This window comes from Argiope bruennichi, chromosome X1, assembly GCF_947563725.1.
Source record: "Argiope bruennichi chromosome X1, qqArgBrue1.1, whole genome shotgun sequence".
Lineage (NCBI taxonomy): Eukaryota > Metazoa > Arthropoda > Arachnida > Araneae > Araneidae > Argiope > Argiope bruennichi.
Genome location: NC_079162.1, coordinates 31,215,841 through 31,239,857, shown reverse-complemented (window position 1 = coordinate 31,239,857; position 24,017 = coordinate 31,215,841). Strand labels below are relative to the sequence as shown.

Sequence of the window (24,017 nt, the reverse complement as noted above, 5' to 3'; positions counted from 1 at the left end):
ACTAAAATAGAAACGGCAGGTGTACTTTTTGAAGTATATCAAAATCTGAATCAAAAACAAACTTTGGGGAACGTTGTAAAAATATACTTTGCTGAAAACAAACTGAAATAATTTGTTAAGCATAACGAAAAGAGAAGCTGCAATTCTTAGCTCAACAAAATTCAAATCAGATTTTGTGAAGGAATAAGAATTGTATTTTTTCTATTTTTATTATGCCTGTTAAACTAATTGGCACATCTTTATTCATGACATTATAAGAATAAAATGAATATTTATATCATTTTGAAGTGAATGAATATTTATATTACATTATAAAAATAAAGCAACTTATTTGATATTTCCCATTTATTTACTTATTTTTTGCTTTATTAATAAAAATCAATAGTTTTTAGTTAATGCAGATATAATCCCGATGTCAAGGCTACATTTTAAGAAGCTTCTTTCTATTAAGAAAATGAAATTTTATGTTTCTTTGCACAATATGTTTGATATTTTGAGCCATAAGTAGTCTGCAGTATCAATTTGCATTTGATAATTTAGTTCTTATTAAAATTTCTTTCAAACGAATTATTATTTTATAAAAAAAGACGCATTTCATTATATATGTAACTTTTTATATAGTATTATGATAAATATTGCATACATTGATAACTCGTAGTTCTCTAAATTCGATATACATATTTTGATAAAACTTATTTTTTACTTCAAAGCATGTTAAAAAAAATTATTACAATTATCGGATATATTTTAAAATTTACAATTCTTTGACATGTTTAAAAAACTGCTCTCAAGATAATTTATTTTGTAAGGTATCTCACGTATAAATTTATTTGATTAGTGGAAAGCGCACAGAAAGAATATAGGGTATCTGCTTCATAGCTATTTTTTAATATCCATTTGTCATATTTAACTTTAAAGTAAAGTAAATAGCTTTTATTAATGATTATTAAGCTACAGTAGGAGGTAGAATCTTATATAAAATGAAAAAAGATTTGGATTTTTGTTACAATTTCCAACTTTCTATTTTTGTTTATATTACAGCTATTGTGCAAAAAACGGAATTCTATTTTGAAACACATAGTTTTCTAAAAATAATAACTATATAAATAGCTCACTCAATAGTTTTCATTTCTAGTTATCCTTTCTTACAGACATAATATATAATATTAGATATATTAAGAAAACAAACAGAAGTAAAGCACAAAGCTGAATTCCATTGTTTTTATAAAAAGTTAAGTATAATCAGTAGCAAAACATCGCATCAAAAAATATGCATTTTTTTTCTTGGAGCACATTTTTAATGCCCGATATACGTGACTTCGTTCACACCCGGAAACGCGATGAAATGCAGAAAAACAAAATGCATTATCTCCTCGTATATGTTCAAAACAGAAATGGATTCAAACCGAAGGGAAAAAAAAAAAAAAAAGGCTTTAAAAAAATAGAAAATGCCGTTTCGTTCGAAATGAATCCTCCATTACTTTGATGGTTTCCCCCTCACCTAGTCAATTACAGTTATTTGTTCGGCTATGAACTCGCTTCTGTTCGAAACTTTGTACCTTCAACTAGATTTCTGTGATTGTTACAATCGTAATTCATGGACAACTCTGTTGTACCACCTGTGTGTATGCAGTATCTACTCGGTTCCTTTTTCTCACACAATGCAAATAATTACTTAACTGATTTTCTCATGTTTGTTTCAATAAATAACTGTTTTTAAGAGAGGAGATGTGTACTTAAAATGAGAAAATTTTGTATTCGCGGTAGAAATTTGTTTCCCACCGAGCCAATCGAGATTTTGATACAATAGCAACAATCCAATTTCCTCTGTTTGATCTTTTATATATATTGTGTAAGGAATTCATGTGATGTCACAATGGAATTATTTTCTGTGTATAAATATCTACTGAAGACATATTTTTTTAATCGATAATTGTCTTAAAAATAAAAATCATACTTATTATTGTTCGGTTCAAATTTAATGAAGCTAATAAAACCTTAATATACAGTTGGAATAAATAATAAATTTTACTTATGTATTTGAATTATCCTTATTAAAAAAATTAGAAAACCTGCCGCTTCATCATTTTTTTAAAAGTAAGACTATTGATTCAAGTGATGATTTTCAACCATGCAATAGTACGACATCACGATGAAATAATTGTCTGTGTATAAACATTTGTTTTAGCGCAATCTCCTATTGACGATTGAGTTAAAAAATGAAAATCATATTTCTTATTGTTCAGTTAATTAAACCAACAAATAGTTTAATCTAATTAAAGCAACAAACAGTTTAATCTAGCGTTAAAGTTAATAACATACTATTCCTTTGCTTTTGTATTTGTATTATCCTTAGTGAAAAAAAAATGATGAAAAAAAAACCTTATCTCTTTATCATTTTTTAAATGTAAGTTATGATTAATTTTGGCGATACAATACTATGAAAGTTTTCAATTGGCACTTTTCAGAACGTTAAATAAAAAAGAACATTACTTAGAAGGTGTTTTTCAAGCTGTCAGATTACTTAAGAGTGGAACGAAAATGAAAACTTAGCATCCTTTTAGAAGGATGGAAATGGGAACGCCTTAATCTTTACCACTTTAAAAGTAAACTAGAATTAAGACGTTAAAAAGCTACTTTAGGTTGTGAAGAGAATAAAGTACAAGTATGTATGTAAAGTGTTTTGGGTGTACCGGAAATGTTGCCGTCTTTTACAAATATCGCTTGATTTTTCGTTATTTTCTTTGTAGAAAAATATTAATTTATGATTTCTATTTAAAGTAAATCATGGTTGTTATATTCAAGGATTTTGAATGCTCCACTCGCCAAGAAACATTATATGCTGACATATAGTTTTTCTCAACTTCCTTGATGGCGCAGCTTGGTCAATATTGGCTTTTGTGCTGAAAAAATCAATCACTCAGTCATAACTTCCTTGAAATAAATCATTATTTATGGATAAATTTCAAAAGTAAAACTTTGCATTAACTTTTGCTCTTCTTTTGCGTAAGTTTGCTTTTTATATCAGCGTTGTTATATCAAAATGTTGTATGCAATATAACAGAAAAAATTATCATAAACGAAAAATACTTGTATAGGTAAGCTACATCTTTTCTCAAAGTATTGTATGTGAACTGTTGATAGCGTTTAAGTTTCAAATAAAAAACAAATGTCATATGCCAGTAATGGATCCAGCCGTTAAATCAGAATTTCATTTATATTTAAGTATGTTTTCTTATATATGGCATTTTGATATATCAGCGATGATGTACATAGCTTTGGATGAAGTTATTTGTGAATCAAAGTCAATTTTGAAGCCAAAATTACCGAAAAGAATCCGAACATTTCATTTTTCAGGTTAAAACACCAGCAATAAAATATTATACAACTTTAGAAGATTTGAAATAATTCTAAAATTACCAGAACCTGACTTGAAGAAAATTAAACTGCTAAAGACTAATTTCTGTGTTTGAATAATGAGTCTATTCATTTTTAAAAAATATTCAAGCATATCAAGCGATCTCTTTGTGTTTTTAATCTTTTAAAGTTTTTTTTTTTATTATTGGTTACTAAGTATATTTCACTGCTGTTGTCAAAATTGTTATAAACCTGTATGTAAAATAGCTTCAGTTTATTTAAACGTCGCAAATGCTTTAGATTATTAAAGAAATTTTATAACTAAATTAATAAATAATAAAAGAAGTTAATGTTCACATCACCCAATCAGTATATGAGCGACTTGAATTTGATTTTGATACCCGTTATAAATTTGGCAGAGTGGAAAGTTAAACAAAATAATTCCTGCTTAGTGTTTTGTTTAAGAAGAAGCAAAATACCTATTATTTAAGCACAAAGCAAGTTATAAAGTTTACAATGTGATATTGACAGGCAAATGAGCTTACAGCTCATTAACAGGGTAAAGAAAAGAATAAATAATACTCAAATTGAAATAGACATGAAGTGTTTATGAAAAAGATAAGAACGAATAAAAACTCAACAGAAGATGAAACATTTACTCCAGCCTTGTGATTTGCGAAAAGCAATGAATCAAATTTATGATTTGAAAAGAAAAATTATTAAACGAAATAAAATGGATATCTAAGATGTGAAAAAGATTCTGATCTCTAAATGGAATGAAAATTATCTGTAATATCTCACCGTCAGCATAAAAGATATTTTTCATTGCATTTATATAAAGAAATAAAACACTTAAACAAATATTTTCCTTTATATGAAATAAAAATAAACTTTTCTCATAAATGTGCCCATAAAAATATTAAAAAATAAACCAACATTAACACCTCAAAAGTGGTCTAAAAATATGTCTTTCTGTAATCGATCTTTTATTGACGATCATAAAAATTTAATAATAATAACTGCTTAGAGATTTATGCCTCAAAGTTAAAGCTGAAGCAATAGTTCTCTCTGTAGGTTAATGTTCTTTCCGTTATTCGGAGCGACTATTGTGGTGTGGACATTATAAAGAAAACTTCGGCGCGATAGTCTGTGCTTTAGTTCTTTTGATTGAGCAGGGTGTGTTAATGTTAAGCTAAAGGCGCAAACTAGGATAAGGAAAACCAGAAACTACTCCTTTATAAAACTAGTTTGTGATGATTTTGTTTCTTTGCAAATAAGGCTAAATCGATTTATTTTATTTTTGAAAAAAAAAGGCATCTATTTGGATTCAAAATGCCATGGGAAAGAGGAAATCTAAATCTTGAGCCACTCAATTGAAAGATGAATAGTTTCTTTTCTAAAATATGCATAGCCTTTTTGTGTTGCGTAACATCGATTTAATTCTATTAGGATAGTTTATAGGATGTGGGAATTTTCATAAGCAGTTTATTTTTATAATATGATATGTTTTATATTATTAAGTAATTGAATTTTATTTTCGTTTTTATTGAAAACAGAATTCCGCAGACATTTAAATATGGTGTTATCACAAGTAATTTAACTCCCGTTGTTTTAATTATTTAACATTGCTTCTGTAAAGTTTTGTTCACAATTGTTTATAGTTTTTATTAAAAACATTGATAATAATTTGGTGAAAAATTTATTTAACCTTTATCTTTAAAGGCATTGTTTTTTGCCGAAAATATATTATTTTGTTTGTAGAACGTAATGAAACGTATTGTTTATGTTTGTATAATGTTTTTCAGTTGGTATTTTACTGAAATCATCCGTAATTTTGGTTTATGATGATGTTAATTATAATTAAGCTAATGTTGATGAGCGATGTTAATTATAACTAAGCTAATGTTGATGAATGATGCTAATTATAATTAAGCTAATGTCGATAATAATTATGTTAATTGTAATAATTTATTTAAATTTTTCCGATTAACATATATCGAATATTTTGGATTTTCAATTGAAAATTTTTTCTGTATGTCAAATAAACTGCTAAAACAAAAATTTTCGCATTAAAAAATTACGTATACTTATTTTTATTGGCTGTTGACTAGTAAGATGGGATAACAGTTAAATAAGAAAAAAGGAATGCTTCACAGATTCTTCCTGAAATAGAAATTATCGGAAGATTGAAAGTCATTAATGAAAAAGCAATAAAGACTTGTTTTTCAGCTATATGCTGTATTAGTTCTTGTTATACTACTTCTTATCCTAACTTGAATACACATTTTTATTTTAAATTCAGCTAAATTTGAAATTTCGTGTAGTGGGTATAACCTCTAAATGGAATTCTTAAAGTATGAAAGAGTAGTTCAGCTTAATAGAAGGTGTGAAAAGAGAAATAAAAAATGAAGACACGGCAGAAATGTATGAAATTTGAACAACTGCGATATTAACAATTCTGAAAAATTATTGCCATTTGTATATTTTTTTTAAATTAATTTTCTTTGATACGTTATTTTTTTAATAATATACGTTATTTTTTTAAATCTTCTTTAACCCTAAAAATTGAATGATACATAATTGTTTAAACTAAGAAAATAAGAAAAATTTGAATATGTATTTCTGTATATTGAAGTTTCTGAATAGCGAATTTTCTACAAGAATCTTCAAAATCAGTTGTGTAGAGAGAATCTTCAAACTCAAACGTATTTCACATTTTTGTGTCTATATAATGTCCTTCATTAAGCATATGAAATCAAATGCAGCATTTCATTGGACATTTAAAAACCTCTGACATTTATAAATATAAAAAAATAAGGATAAAGACACATAATTTAATGTTTACACGGAACTGTGCGTTTTATACGCTGAAAAGCATTGTTTATCTATAGTAATAATGACAACTAATTACATCAATAGATAATCATGTTTCTGATAGTAATTATTTAATGTTTACATCAATCTTAAAATTTTTAAATTCATATTAAAAGGAGTCGTTAAACGTAGAACTGCGCAATAAGTTATTTAAATGTTTATTACAAAAATGTACATTTTTGGCTTGAACATGTGTAAAACGTATGGTAAATTTTCAGCAGTATCAAAATATATATGTTAAAAATTAGATCATGGTTTTTAGAATTTGGTAACATTAAAAGAAAGTAAAATGATGATTTATATGAAAAATATTCATAGTTTTACATTAAAATTGTGTTGTGTAAATTAATCTGTTTTAAAATTCGATATATGCTTATTAGTTCTGTTTTTGTTCGTACCTTTTAAAGTTAATTAAATAACAATAATTTTAACTGAGCTTAGTTTAACTAAACTCAACTGTTTAATCTTTTATCTGAGGCTTGGGTCATAAAAATACACGTGATTTTATTTTTGTACATTGAGAAAAGGATTTAATATTTTCAAAAGGATTTAATAATTTCAATGAAAAAGTTATTTATTGAATGGGAAAAATTGAATAGAAAATGTAACTTGGCTTCGGAAACATTATCGATTTTTTAGGTTTCGACAATCCATTCACAAAATCCGTTAGATGCTCCAATTTCAAGGATTTATTTAGATAGACAATGAAAGGGTAATTTAAAAAAGAAATGTATATCAAACAGTTCTAATTTTGATTCTTATTAGATCCTGATTTCAAACGCGAAATATATCTTCTCAAAAAGATTAAACAAGAAAAGCAGAGAATCTTCGTTCATTCAACCGTAAAAATATCTTGATGTTGACATTATTGCATGGTTTACAGATCTTAAGAAGTTCAAGATCGTGTTGATAAAAAAGTGTGTGAACAATTCCGGTTGAATGAGAAGTTGTAAGCCTAATTAACGAGAATATCATTTGATTAGTATGGATGAATAAGAAAACTCACGTAAATCTTTTAATATTTATAATTTTTATCGCATTTATTTATTTTACGACAAAAGATAATTTTTGAATTATGTATTTAAGAAAGAGACACTCATTTGCTAAATCTATTTTCTCTTGATCCGTTTTTAAAGATAAGTAACATTTGATATTTCATGAGGCTGGTTATCGATATGTAATGGAATTGGGGCAATTATTTTAAACTAAAGATGTTGATTTTTATTTTTGCCATATTTTTGAGTTTCGGTTTTTCATCGTTAAAAAATCGTTTGCAGATACTTTTGGACGCACGCAACATTTCTTGAAATTATTTTTTTTTCTTTATTAATCTTCACTTGATTATATTGGTGCTTATTATTTTGAAATGATATTCAAATTATTTCTTTGATTTGATTTATGTTAGCATTGTTTATTTAACTTATTTAAGGAATGTTAGCCAAGTTTGTTTAAATTATTTAATTCATTTGAACTTCTGTTGGATAATATGTTATAATGCAATCAATTAATGATTTATTTATATGAATTGCAATATTTTGATACCATATCTTCTATAATTTTATTTTATTTGGTGCAGTTTTTTCTTCTTTTTGTTTTGGAAATACACATAAAATTAATTACATTTTTTAATGTCCTTTTTTGTTAGAACTAGATACAAATTTATTTTCCACTACAAATATAATATGAATAGCATTTATAAATTTGAGTCAGCTTAAATTTCTGTGTTAAACTATTGCAGTTGAATAGTTGATTAGTAAAAAGTTATCTGATTCTCTCAGACAAAAAAAAAAAATACATTTGAATTTTGCATGTTTCACCATATTTATATTTCATAGAGTGGGTTCCGGCGGGGTAGCATTCCTTTTGTTTGAGTCGAATTCTGTCCCTAAGATTCCGTTGGATAGCTGCAAAACAGGAAGTTTTATCTAACCTAATTTTGTTAGAATATCTGTCACAATTGTGTGAGGACTTTTTTATTCAATAATTGTCAAACTGGATACAGGTAGGACAGATTGTCAGTAACAATCATATCGCTTTGAACTGTGACAGGATGATGAGATGGAAATCTCACGTAGTTTACTGTTTTCCTAATTTCCATTCTAATCTTGAGGCAATATATAGTGAAAACAATTCATATTAATTTAATTTACTAAGGGAAAAAATCTTTTAATTTAAATTTATTATTATTTCCCTGATCCATTTGTGAAAAAGTCAATCTTTTTACAAACTTTGCTTTTGGAATTATTTACATTTCTACGCCTATATGCATCGAACCTAAGTTTGAAAACTTAAGTGTAAGTTTCTTGCATTTTTAAAAAAATTATGTATAAAAGAAACCAGACAACCATGTGGATGTGATATATATTTAAAGAATTCTCTCTATTTAAAAAGATATTTGTATACGTGTACAGTTTGTGCACGTATACAGTTTGTGCACGTATACAGTTTGTATACGTGCAAATGAGAAAGCTAAGTAATCTGCTTCCTGATAGAATAATTAGATGTGCTATAAGTTTTTACGATATTGGCTTATTTCAGCTGTACAGTTTTTATTTCTCATATGATTCATGCATCAGTTGTACCATTTGTAAAATTTTAATTGGTATTTTAAATCTGCTGCATTGTTGTCTGCTGCTGCAAAAATAAATTTGCTTAATAACCTTATTTCTGAAATGATAATTAATTCTGAAATCTCAGATAGCTCGTGAAAAACAGTTTAATTTTATCATTTAAATAACTGATCTTTTTACTTAAACAAGCGCATTATTATGTAAATTGTGATTCTTTTTCTTTGAATTAATGACAACAATAATAATAAAGCAGATTTATACAATTCCGCCTCTATTGCACTAGTAAAAATTTAACATTAGAAACACTCAAATAATAATAATAATAATAAAATGATATGCATCAGAGATCTTGACGACTATTATTAATAATTAAGAGTGGAATCTTTGAAAAGAATAAGAAGGGATTTAATTTATCTTCTTCATGTGCAATATCATTTGGAAGGGATTTAATTTATTTTCTTCATGTGCAATATCATTTGTTTTCTTCATGTGCAATATCATTTGTTTTCTTCATGTGCTTACATCATGTCTTCATGTAGCTGAAAAAAAATATTTTCAAAAAATAAATAAATAAAATTATGAATCCGAGGAAAATTTTCGCTTTAATGTAACTTTATTTTGGAAAGAGATCATAGCCATATTCCTGGCTTATCTTTCCTCAGTTTGAAAAGGAGTTACAATTTCATATCAAATGCTTTAACAATTTGCATTTTTGCTCCATTTATGTTACACAAATGTTTCGTGTAAAATGACAGACAAGCTCATAAAGAAGTCCCAGGCTTCCATAATGAAACTAGCGCAGAGTATACGGTTAAAAAATAAATAAACGGAGTCACTCAGCTTTTTGTGTTGATCTTGATAACGCGTTGTATTTAATAATGACCCAGTAATTCATTCAGTATTTTTTTTTCCAGGTCATCTGCGTTTCCTTCACTTTCCTGCGAAATCCTGGCCAAAGTGGGAAAATCACTGTAGTATTAAATATGCACAAAAGGACTATAAGGTGTGGCCTTAAACTATGTTTATCAAGCTTATTATCGTTTTTTCTGCTCCATGAATTTGCAACAGCCGATGATTTCAGTCAAGGTGAGTCTGATTCTCTTTCTCTTTATCATCCAAACTTAAACCTATTGTTGCAAACTCCTGGTACCAAAAAGGCGTTGACGCATGGCCTTGCTCACGTGCACCTTGCGTTGATAACCTTGCTGATACTTTTAATAAAATGCCTGAGTTTACTATCATCATCGGTATTTACGGAGCAATCACTAAACACAGTGATTTTGTGTTGTTTTAAATTAGAGCTGTTCGGAACTGCGATCGATATCACGACTATATAAAAAAAGAAATCTGAAGGATTTTGTTCCTCCAATTAATCTTGGAATGCCTATATGCTGAGCGTGCAATTGGAATTGACTGAACTGCTATAACTATAGAAGAGGGAGTGATCTGTGAGAATTATAATTAACAGAACATAATAAATTACATTCGACATTGAAACTCAGATCTGATGTAATGATCTTCACTTGAATGCATAATTTGTTTCATAAATCAGGAATTTCGAGAACTATCTAGATTTTGGAGATTATCTGATTTTCGCCTTGGAAGACTCATTTTGCTTTGTGTTGGAATGCAGCATTAATGATTGTCTTTAAGCAATTGTTTGAAGAGCGTTTACATTAAATCTCGAAAAGTAACAGAGCAATTAATGAAGTGTTACTTTGTATTGACTCGCATAATGCATCAAATTTGTTTTTAAAATTCTTACCGACATTTTTGTAATGTTATTCCAAAATACAATCCAATGTGGAATAAGCTTTTATGTCGTACATTCCTAAGGCATTTTTCTTCAAGAAAGTGAATGTTAAAATTTATAAATGAATCACTTTATATTGTGATGATTCTAAATCATATTCTTAAATAACTGCAATTTCTTGCAAGCCTACATTTTTCAACCCTTGGCTGTGTAATCAACAAATAATCATCATCATTAATTTGTTATTTTTAATACCATTTCATGTCAAATCATCCACATTTACCATTTGTTTGTTTTAAGTGATATAAAGATGTAGAAATTAGATTAGCATCTCTTTGGGCTCTCATTTTGCAAGCATATCTTTTAAAATGCTATTCATATTAAAGTTATTCACTTTTTCACAATGTATTATGTTATTGATTACCTTAATGAAATTTTACTCAATATTCGAAAAGTGCTTTAATTTAAAACTTAAAATCTCGTTGTTAATGATGCAGAAATTAAAAACTGTTTTTTTAAAGCAGACCTTAAAGACATAACTCATACTAATAGTTATAATGATAATGGGTAAATCAGCATGGCAAGATCAGATTTATACCCTTTTAACTACGTTTTCTCAGAATTAAGGTTTTTCCCACATCTTTTTTATCTTTCTCACTTAAAATCTTAACACATTCAGGTAAACAACTTGCTTAGTTTTTACATGCAGTACAAATGGCAATAAAATTTCTCATGAAACAAACTTGACGAAATTCCGGCTTAACTCTGTTTCACGCCATAAATTAGAAGAATCTCTTCTAAACTGCTATGCTATGTGTATTCATCTACGTAGAAGAGCGACCATCCAAGAAATTTGACCTACCGACAACCTCGATCGACTTGGAGATTTTAAAGGTTGTCGCTCGGCAATCGAACTCGTTTCGTTTCTTCATACGAGGCTGAACTTTTCGCTTCATGAAGAGGAAGGAAATATGTAGGCACAATACCCCGATAAAGAAGCTTTTATTACAGTGGCTTTGTAAGGCGTAGGCGATAGGTCGGAAGGAGGAAAGAATGCTGCTTGCTACTGGACATATCAAATGGCGGAAAAATGGCTATCAAATTTGAATATATCTTGTCAGTTGCTAAAAATAATCACTTATTGAATTTATCTAGTCTTTTTTTCAGTTAAAAACAAGTTAGGTTCCGAAAATGGTGTTCTTTCATAGTTTATTTCTATTGTTCGGATGGTGCAACTAATATGTTTCGTCGAATCTCGTTGTAGAAAACATTCGATAATATTAAGTTTTTCTAAGAGAGCCAATTTATAATTCTATTGAATTATATCGTATTCAGAATTCTTTTTTGCTTATTATAATGTTCCATCATCAAAGAATTCGGACCCAGCATAATAAAATTTTCTTTTAGGTGATTTTTTTAAAAAAAATCTTGTTTGAATTTTGTTCGTAATTGCTGAGCTGGTTTTATCTTTTGCTTTTAATCACTTAGCCCAGTGACAAAATTTAAAATCTTCTGCATGCCATTTTAATTCCTGGAAATTTTCTTCCTTCATCCAGAAATCCAGTAATTCTTTTCTACCTTCTTTAAGAACTGCCAGAAAGCTATTTCTTTTCGTCAGCGTCATTCTTTTCATCTTTCTAAGATGATATTAAAGCCTCCGCATCGTGATGGTGAATCTCAGGTTCAAGACCAATTTCCACCATAGATCGATAGTGCATATGCAGGTCTATTTCGCATTAAATCTGCATTCATATGTGAAACATCTTCAAGCTAGCGTGGCTTGGAAATTTGGAGAATGATCCTTGTAGTTTCGTTAAGGTTAAAAACCGTGCGTTCTATCTTATAATAGCAACTGCTTTAATTCAAAACGGAATGTTTGTGAAATAAATTGAAATCTTGTCTCAGCTTCAAACTACTGACAAAATAAACATTACGGTTACATTCAATGAGTAATGTCTTTGTAGATTCAATTTAAATAATAAACTTCCAAAAAAATGTTTAATTTTATTTGATACTAAAATTTAATTAGGCTGTCTTATTCTGTCTTATTATAATAGTAATTATGATCATCAGTTTTGGATTACTAATGAATTAAAATATCATTAATTATCATTTATTTTATGATATAATGCGCTGCTTACCTAATTACTCTTCTTAATATCATTTGCATTTTAATTTTGAGTATCGTTCAATATTTTTTCTTGTTTATTTTCAACTTATTGTGTCAAGTTTTATCAAACTTATTTCCATTATCACTAATATCAAGTTTTCTAATTCGATAATTCGCTTTGTCAATTTAAATAATTTAGTAGAACGTGAATATGAATAGTAAAGGAATATGAAAACATGCAATATATATTTAGCATAAGCATATTGTGTATCTAGAAAAAAATAGTTATAGAATAGTTATGAATGATGATCGGGCTGGTGAATTGCCATGAACTATAACTTTAAAGGAAATATAGCAAAAGAAACTTTGCGACATGCGGAATATACATATAATATTTTGAATTTATTCACGTTCTAAGAATTATTATTTTATACTCACTCGAACTCAGCTTTCATTCAACTTTAAATTCTGAAATGAGCGGTCTCTTTTTTCCCCCCATGCCAACTCCAGCAAATGAACCCAAAACGTTGCTTCAGCAAATTTCCATCTAAAATTGTGCAAATTAAAACTTTTTTCACAGGTTCCTTTTTTTTGTCGTCCCATTCGAACTGCCCCTGTGCTTGGTCTAACAAAGAACTTCGTAAATACATTTTAATAATTGAATTTTTTCTTTAATCATGAAGCAGAAAAAATAAAAATCTAATTTCCGTTAACCGCATCTATTCTCCTTTTCTGACAAAATCATTTGATATATACGCAGACCTTAAGAAGTTTCTATCAACAATGATCCGTATGCATGAATTTGATTTTTTTTATTCAAAACAAATTTTATTTAAAAATTAGCAAAATGTTTTATTTAAATTGAAGAAATGTTGTGAAACGATAAAAAATATATTCCAAGTCGACATACCTCTTAAATAATTCTTTACTTACGTATTTTTCAAAATTAATATTTTAGCTCTAACTTGGTCTTAAACTCCCAGTCAGTTAAGATATCTCCTGAAGAAACTTCTAGAAAATATACGTGTCAAATTCTCAAGTGCCCCTCCACCCCCCAATGTTTTTTTTAAATTAGGAAGACTGTTTTCGGTGCTAATGTTTCTGTCTCTAATATTTATTAACTATGTTATTATAGGTACTATAGTACACATTCTGCTTCTCTGCTTGAAAAATACCTATCTTTTACAAGTGTATATTTTATCTATATATAAGATCATCGAAGTATCTGTCCACGTGATATGTCTAGTACCAGTTACAATTGCGTATTTTATACAAATTAATATTAACCTACGTCAACTTGATTTTCAACCGAAATGGTAAAGTTCTCTCATATAGAAACTATTAGGAAATATTCGTGTCAAGTTCCCAAGTTTCCCAATAAAAGGTTTTGAGTAGGAAGGATTGTTTTCTGTGCCGATGTTTCTGTATCTAATCTCTGTGAACAAGTCATTATTGTCTTTCAAGGTCGTACTTAACAGGCTTCCAGGATAAATGAGTGGTGAGAACATTGTGGCACCATGTTGCTTGCCTGATATTACTCCCCAAACAAGGGGATGACAATCCTTTGAAGACATGGGGCCAAACGCTTACTCGGAATAATTCTTGCACTCTATTATTCGCCTATTGTGACGATGCAGGAGTGTTTTCACATTTTCGAAATATAGGTTAGCCGACGTCACTCATGCTTCCCCAAAGCATAAAACAAGGTTATGTTAAAATCACGATGACTGTGTTCAGCAGATTTCGAGCATCGTGACGTCACATGTGGCCTAATCGCGCGAAAGCAGCTTTATTCTCGGGAATTACTTTAGTATTATAAGATTGCACGGATTAGCATAAAATAAAAATGTTTCATTTTGATGCATTTTTGTAAAAGGATTTTTGCTTCTGATTGCTTGTTAGAGGCGCAAAATTTCTTAAAATTTTATAGTTCGTCATCAAGTAAGTGAAGATTTGGACTTAAGGTGCGCATTTGTTCCTTGCATGGCCGCTCTTGCGTTTATGTTCCATGAATGCCACTTATCCCTGGAGACTTCATGCGATTCTTTTGAAAATAGACACAAAAAAGTGCTTCCAGTTGAAGAAAAGAAAGGGAAAAAACTGTTCTGCGGTTGGAAAACGTTTCTCCCCAGCATCTCAGCCATTTGGGCAGCTGGTACTGATATCACCGAAGGTCGTTGTATGAATAAAAGTCTGCGAAGCTCTTAATTGTTCAACTTTCAAAACCTGCTATATCCATAAAGCTCATAAAAATGTGCATAAGGTTTATGAGATTTTTCCTCTGGCGTTTTGATTCAATGGACATTTCCAAACTGAATATTCTTCTTGACCAATAGGACTTTATAAATGAGTGAGCCATTAGTTCTAAGGACAAAGATTCACAATTTTCCACCTTTTTGGATACTGAAAGAGAATGAATTTAAAATCTTTCTATCAATGTTATTTAGATATATGTTAAAATACACAGTTATTGAAACGTTAAATTATTTCAACTCTGCTTGAAATTAGGGTTGCAATTTTGCTTTAATGATAATTAATTTTAAGAATAATGCTATAAAAATAAAATTTAAAATAACTAATTTTTAATGTCTATCAACATAAATACTATAATCTACGAATGTAAAAGCAATAATTTGGAATATCAATCTGTAAACTGAAGAGCGAACTTAAATGTAAAAAATAATTTACTTTAAAAATCTCATGAAATTATCTGATATATATTATTATTGTAACAAAATAATAAGTTCATTTCATTATTAAGATATATCAATGGAACATTTAGGAAAGTTGTACAAGGAACTGAAATATATATTGCACTGTAATTACATTGGGGGAATATAATAAAACATTTCGGCACCAGGGATTGAATTAAGTTCACCAATGGAACACGTGTCTATTGATATTGTTTCTAAACGAGGATAAATATTCAGCGGAAATGAGGATAAATATCCTCACTGAATGCCAATGTTAAGAAGCCCTGAGGAAGAAAACATTAGTACATTCATACTGCTTTTGAGAATAAAATACTAATGCCGTATCCTGAACATAACTTATATTTGTTATACTACAAACATCATATTATACTCCGGGCGTCGATTATCTTAGTCACATCATTGCAATCACCTGTTTTCTAAGCAGAACTACTATTTGTTCCTGGCAAAGAGAAGCGTATGAAACGCTTATTGAAATGTAAGCAATGCACAACTTTTGAAATGCAAACATTAATTTTTGAAGCAGATCTTATGTTTATTTTCACATTAAGAGAAAGAGTTTATTTATACATTAAGAGTGTTAAAACATTACAAAAAAAGAAGTATATTGTGGTATTGCATTATAATATAAAGAGTTTTCTATTGTAGAGAATCGGTGATGAAATAAGGTAAATATGTTTTAATTTGAAATCTAATATTCTTCTGACGTTTTCTTTATCTGGATCATTTTTACAATTGCTAAAAAATTTCAAAACCATTTTACCAGAAAGAAGGAACATCAAAACATAAGAATCTAAGCCAGATGAATAAAAACATTTTTAACTGCAAAAGCTTGTGGTATTTTATTTGTACTGAAAGTTTCCCGACTTCATAACACATAAATTACTTTAAAAGTCTGCATCTGTCGAATTCCACAGAATGCTTTCAATTTTATTACACCGCCCAAACAATATTGGGCTGGGAAAAAGAATAGCAGAAGAAATATTTGTTGGGTCTTCTCGATTGACTTTCGAATGGGGACGCTGTGCGCTTTCTCACGAGTTGAAATCGAGCGCCCAACTCAGTCACGAAACAGCCTTCGGATTCGACGTCATCTTCTCACGGAACTGTCAAATGGAAGCAGTTATAGCCAAAGTTATCGCGGTTGTATAATGAGTAAATCACAAATAGCCTTTTTCTGGTCAAGGAAATTGGTTTTTATTTAATAAACATTGTGCAAATTTATTAGATATCATCTTTTAATGACGTAACGTTGATGTAGATACAGGACTAATCTGGGGAAGAGTCCTAAGAGGATGAATGGAATAAGTCAGGATTTTCCTTGAATTGAGTAAAATACATTATTGTGAGCGTGTGTATGTTTTTTGTGCTAAATATGTTAGTACACATTTTTGCGTCAGCATTTGAGGTATGTGTTTCCTCGTTCAAATCCTTTGCAAATATCACCGAGCTTGGTAATATTTAATACACAGTTTATTCAAAGATTTTATAATGCATCAAAATAATTGCCTCTATATAGTAATGATACGCTATCAATTATTTGTTTTTTACTGAGTATGAGCGTTTACTCTAATATTTTTTAACGATATTGCAAAATTTATAATTCATTGTTATGCAAAACGCCGTCAAAAGTATGATATGTATGATTTTTTTTAGTTGTATGAAACTTTAAGAATATTTGAATGATAATATCATATTATAAGTCAAATTAGGGCTTCTTTAAAATATAATTCTTAATATTGGTTTAGCGGGATTATTCGTTGTTTTTGTAAGGTAAAATAATAATAATGCTTTTTTTTCTTAAATTCTAAATTTTGATAAAATTACTTACGAAAAATCTCACAAGTTTAAATCCAATGAATATTTTTTGTTCAAATTTCGTATAGAAATTTCTAAATATTATCTGTAGTTTTAAACCAAAGAATAAACAATTTGTTCATTGCAAAAATTTTACAGATGTTTTAATTCATTATTATGCAAAAAAATTGAACTTTTCGTGTTCTTTATGTTCAAATATTTAAAGATTGAATAGAAATACGTCCTATTTCTTAGTTAGGAAACTAAATAATATATATCTTCAGTTATTTTCAAGAGTTTGAGCAAATGATTTGATAAGCTTCTGAACAAGAAGGATTTTTTCCCCTTTTTACTTCTTTTCATTCCTCATTTTCCACAAAATAAAACAGTATTTTATTCAATTGTCAAAATTTTTTTGGTTTTTAACTAATATATTTTTATATCATAGTTGATTTTCCAATTAATTGTTGGAAAAAATATAAGTAAATCTAAGTTTTTCGAACAGATTCAAACTGAACGTTATAACTTACATACCTAAATATGAGAATCGAAAATGTGTGCATTTATTCTCTTTTCTTTTATTATATACAAATATTTTCTGAGACCGAATGTTACTAATGAGCTGTATGATATTGTTAAACCTTGAAAAAGGCCCAAGAAAGCAATCAGATCCATAAGCGAAATATTCCTGAAGCATATTTTTAAAAGTTTTTGGAAATTATTTTAAACCAAATTTTTTTTACATGCAGTTGAATTCTTTTAAAAAAAAATTAAAGGCTATCCGTGTTTATTTCTTTTTAAATTATGAGTTCGAAATTGCAATTTGGACAGGATATTAGAAGTTTGATCTTTTTTAAAACCCATTTTTACGTCTTTCTATTTCTAAGAAGAAACAACAAAGGAAAATTTCTTCATTTGAGACATTCTATCGAAATTTAAAAATTAATTATATTAAATTAAATTTATATAATTACTTTTTAAACTTTAATTTCATAATCTTAATTATGCATATCTTATTTTTTGCTTAGATATATCTTCGTTTCTGTTTTTGAAAATGGTTCTTCTTCAGTAATAGGTCGACAATGAAAAATGTTTGTAATTCAGCTCTGTAGAAAGACATAATGAAGCCGAAAAACAATTTTCTTGTGTTTGTTCCAATATAGTCGCTCCTCTTAATTTCTGATTGATTCCAAGTTCATCATCTATCAAATGGATTTCATGATTCTCTTAACTACATTTTAGATGACTCCGGACTACAAATACCACCAAAGCATTTGGAAGTTTTATTTTTCAATTGCTTTTTAACCATTTAAAATATTTTCTTGGCGATTCTATGTACTTTCTCCGATCCTCTATTTCTGGAGAAAAAAAAATTTAGGATAAGATGTTTTCAAAATTTTTTTATTCAACCGTTAATATATTTCCTCAGATTTATCTTCTATTATTTAGTTATTTACTTTCGCTTAGCATTTCTTTTATTCGACAACGTACATACCTTTAATTTTTTGCTGTACAATTCTTTATTAAAAGTCGTGCTGTACAGTTCTTTATTAAATTTTAGTCTGTATTTGCAAAAAATATATATAATTTTTTAATTGAATGCTGTAATTAGAACATTCAGTTTTATATTTTAGCAATAAAAAATAAAAGCTGTTAAGAATATATATTACTAAATTTGTATTACTTATTTATAGTTTTATATTTTTATTTTTCTATTGCTTGATTCCATTTTTATATGTTTAGCAATAAAGATATAAAACTGTATAGTTTGCTTTGGCTGCAATCTATAGCAGGTAATTATCAATCGAATTCATTCAGTATCAGTTTAAATAAGAGCTACGATTTAAGTTGAGATCTATCGCAAGCAATATTAAATAAAACACGATTATCAAGTTTATATTTTTTGAAGATTTTTTTTTCCAATTTGAATAAATGTCTCTAAGGTAAATATTCACATTTGATTTTTATTTGAAAATTCTTTAAATAATGAATAACAATTTACGCTTAAATGTGTCACGTTATACCTCTAAGGTAAATTCTCACATTTTGATTTGAAAAATCATCAGATGAGAAACAACTATTCACACCCAAATGTGTCACATCTTGCTTCTAAGGTAAGTTTTGACATTTTGATTTAAAAAATCATCTAATGAAAAATAACAATTCACACCCAAATTTGTGTTAATCTGTCGGGAACTGTTGAGTTCCTTTTATACATTTTTTCCTTTTCATTTCTAGACTTAAAAGAGTTTGGAATACTTTAAGAAGGTTAGATAAACACTGATTTTGAAAATAATTCTGCCTCAAATGGTGAGAACTAAGAACGTGATCCTCAATAAATATGCTAATTGACTATCGACATTTTCCCGTAATTCACCACTTCACCGTACATCAGGCTAAAGAGATTCCATAACTGATTCTTTAAACCGGAAAATAAACAAAAACAAACCGGAATCATGTTTTCGTGCCGCCTTTATCTTCCTGCTCTTTTGTTAGCGAAGAAAAAAAAATCAATTCATCAATCGGAAGATTTTTTGTTAGCTTGATTATTACCATTTTTTTATCTGTCTGTAGACAGTACTGTAGACTGCAGCGATTCTTTCTCATGCAAAGGGTGGGGGAAGGAATTATTGCTGTAGATCTAAAGATGCTCTGGCAAGCAAGCGCTTCCCTGTTGAAGTCATTGTCGTGTGAGGAGAGAGCAATTTCCATTACAGAAGCTTTTCTTTGGAGATTAGGATCTTTTCCGTGGTCATTTTCCCCGCCCTTCTCTTGATTCTTCTTTCTTGTTCGAGCATGTGTGCGTGGCATACAAAACTCTAATAAGCTCTGTCTCTTCGCTTGAACACATATGAGTTAGTTCCGATTCGCGATGACAAGTTGAAAGACCTTATTGGTTAGAAATACATGATGATGCACCAAATAGCAATTGGATTGTTTCACATGTTCCTTAAACAAATCAGATTTCTAATTTAATTTAATTAAAAACTAAAAGTGGTGAACGCTGTTAATCGTCCCTCAAAAAATTCAATCACCGTTTTTTATACCAGGATATCAAATAAACAAAGAATCATAACGTACTAAATGAGAAAAATGCTTGTTAGGCCACTGAATAATTCAAAAGAGTTTTTAAAGAGATCGATTATGTGAACAGCGTTTCACAATTTTCTAATATTTCCACTTTTTGGTACTTGTACTGTTTACTACTTTAGATCTTGAATTGTTTACTGCAGAGCTTCTTAAACATTTTTTAATTCTTGATTTCTATTTGAGAAGTAAAATGTTTGAAAACTTCACTTTCGCGAGGGAAAATTTCCGTCGACGCCAAATTTAAACTTAAACTTGAAGTAGTCTCTTCTCTTGAAAACATATAAGCTAACTTTTTTTCTTTTCATGATGATAAGTTACAGATTCTACCTACTAGAAATGTACGAAGTTGTATAAAATATCTTTTAAATTGTTTTTCTTATTTCATAAATATAAATTTTTTCCATACTATATCCATATAAATATTTACTAAAGTTAAGCTTTTTCTATCAATGTTCTTTTTTAGTGAGGAAAAATATTCTTTCGTCCCTAGCGGGAGTGATATTCTCGAAACATTCTTGCATACTCCCCAGTCAGTTTTTTATCCCCTTCCCCCTGTATAAGATTTTGGACTATAGGTAAGACATCGAATACCCTGCATAGAATTGGTGAATGATAGATATGAAATATAGATCTTTCGCGTTCGTGAATATGTATTTTGGACACCTAATTGCTGTTTAATTGGAACCAAAATTGAACATGGAGTTACAGTTGTAATGGCAAAATTACATACTGAATTTTATTGATTTAAATCGTAGCGTTTATGAATTAATTTCGTTTACACGCATGAGAAAGTCCGGACTGAGAGATGTTCAACCGTTTCAAAGATTTGGTTCAAAACTTGAAGAGAATCTACATTTTAGATGCTACATCTATGTGCTTAATTTTATCCACAGATTTGGTTCAAAACTTGAAAAGAATCTACATTTTAGAGGCTACATCTATGTGCTAAATTTTATCCACAGATTTGGTTCAAAACTTGAAAAGAATCTACATTTTAGATGCTACATCTATCTGCTTAATTTTATCCACAGATTTGGTTCAAAACTTGAAAAGAATCTACATTTTAGATGCTACATTTATGTGCTAAATTTTATCTACAGATTTGGTTCAAAACTTGAAAAGAATCTACATTTTAGATGCTACATCTATGTGCTTAATTTTATCCACAGATTTGGTTCAAAACTTGAAAAGAATCTACATTTTAGATGCTACATCTATGTGCTTAATTTTATCCGAAGATTTGATTCAAAACTTGAAAAGAATCTACATTTTAGATGCTACATCTATGTGCTTAATTTTATCCACATATTTGGTTCAAAACTTGAAAAGAATCTACATTTTAGATGCTACATCTATGTGCTAAATTTTATCCACAGATTTGGTTCAAAACTTGAAAAGAATCTACATTTTAGATGCTACATCTATGTGCTTAATTTTATCCACAGATTTGGTTCAAAACTTGAAAAGAATCTACATTTTAGATGCTACATCTATGTGCTAAATTTTACCCACCGAACTCTTTGCGTTTTGCAGTTAGTGAATTCACTTGTAGTCGAACAGCCAGTCAGACAGACTTCCTTTTGGGAATGGATTTTGTTCAAAATCTCACAGAAATCTACATATTTGGTTTAAGTCCATATATCAAATTCCAGCCGTCTAGCTCAAAGCGTTTTTGAGATATCTTGTTCAAAAATAGACGGGCAGACGCATATAATGTCAAAAATATGTTTTTCGGGCCCTGAGAGTTCATATAAACGTGGAGATTAGGCAAAGTTTCAAGTAAACATTTTTTGACGATTTTAGTACCGCCTCTACATTTCGTATATGAGAAAGTAAAACGCCGAAGATCGCAAGCCAATTTCAGTGAAAACAATAAATTAAAGCCAAAGACAGATCTTTCGTAACTTGCTTTACATGTAGTTAATACACAAGTACTGGTTTTCTTTAACACTCTACGAAGTACACAACTCCAGTGTGCATAAAAATAAAAATCTAACATAATCACTCATGGAGTTCACGGCCTTCCCAAAGTGCACAATTTTATGCGGGAAAGTTTTTTGTTAGAGAGTATGTGAGAAAGTGTCGGAGAAATAATTTCCACTTTGTTTTCTTTGCTGAACAAAATAAATTATTAATACCTCCAGATGATTGATTGGTTCAAGTTGTTTATAGAAAGCAGAATTAATCTGCTTAGAATTCAAGCAAAAATAACAAACAAAAAAAAGCTAACCTAAACTGTGTTTTTGACAAAGGAAAAAAAAAATTATAAAAGCTGACTTTTTTTTAATCTTTATACTTTAACAGCAATGATTTGTGTACTTACTCAAATAATTTACTAAAAAATTTTTTTATTTTAAATGGCTATTCAAAATGAGCTCTCTAAATAATTAGTTTTCAAACGCTTAGTGTATCTGGGTCAATGAAAACATAATTTATCTTAATATAAATAAAAGTCGATTTGACTATTTATGTGAGTTCTACATTTCCTAAAAGACTGACAAATTCAACCAAACTTTGCACACTTTCTATTTAAAGCAAGAGAAACAATATTGATATTTAAAATCGCAAAAGTTAATTAAATAGATATAAACAATTTTGAAATAAGGACATTTATATGCTTCTACTCCGTTGCTAGGCAACACTGAGATTTTAAATTAATCTACTCGCATTTTTTGATATTTCTGTTTTAATTTATTAAGAATTTTAAAGTTTGTTTATTAAAAATAAAATTGAATACTTTGAGAAAAGTTTTATGTACTATAATATTTTAATTTTTGCATTGAAAGTTAGTTATTTAAAAGACATTTGTTTCTGGGTGTATTTGGATTCCTTTGAGTACTAGGGTTAAATAGATTTTTACATTTTTTTCTCTCAATTTAAATTTATCTCACAAATATTCAAAATAAGCAAAGTTTAAAATTTTTTTTTTTATAAAAATTAATTAAACCGTAAGTTTTTCATTAGTAAATAACAAGAAAATGTCACCTCGGGAAGTGCTAGATATTACAGTTTTGCTAATGTTTTATATATATATTCAGCCGAATTTCGATCTGCTTCATAAGATGAAAACCAATGTATTGATGTAAACTAGAATGACAATATATCATCAATGTTTTGACTAGCATGTGATCGAAAAGTTTTTCCAAAGCTCCTTGACAGCATTTGCAACAACACATTTAATGTTTTCCGATATATTTGACAAGCAATGAAGATCATTGTCAAATACGTGGTGATTATAAGTCATTTTCCAACCTTTGTTAAAATCGATCAATTTTTCTTTGTTGTCACAAACTGCTCTGAATGTGCTTGTACTATACAATCTATGTGCTTGTACTTATAGCACACAGATACGTTATCTATTTTCAGAGGCCGATTAAGAACTTTTCTTTCTGCCAGGATCGGGCTCTGCTGTCCTATACTATGTTGCTCGTTTAGATAATATTACATACTGCGGATCAGTATAAAGTTTGGTAAATTAAAAGGAGTTATATCAATATATAAAAGGTGTCCCAAAATTAACGCGAGATTTGAATTTGCCATCATTCGGGCAGGAAACTTTTGGCAACTCTATTAAAAAGATAAGCTGATAGTCTAGGTGAGTAAAAAGGGAGCGTTACACGATAGAACAGCGTGTTAACGCAAGATTTAAATTAAATAAAAAATACGATTTTTTCTTTAAATTGTTATATTTTTATTGAATTGTAAAGTACACAGGATAGGGTTATGGATGGAATAACACGTAGGGCAAATGGCCT

General features: G+C 28.9%; 1 protein-coding gene across 3 annotated transcripts in view; it reads left to right on the top strand.

The window, feature by feature from the left end:
• Positions 1-24,017, top strand: part of LOC129958917 (cadherin EGF LAG seven-pass G-type receptor 2-like) — a 111,791-nt gene that overhangs the window by 31,799 nt on the left and 55,975 nt on the right. For all 3 annotated transcript variants that reach the window (XM_056071657.1, XM_056071656.1, XM_056071658.1), the window contains one exon: positions 9,716-9,887. In XM_056071657.1, coding sequence (XP_055927632.1) covers positions 9,785-9,887 — 103 coding nt within the window. In that variant the 5' untranslated portion in view covers positions 9,716-9,784. The remainder of the gene's footprint in view (positions 1-9,715; positions 9,888-24,017) is intronic.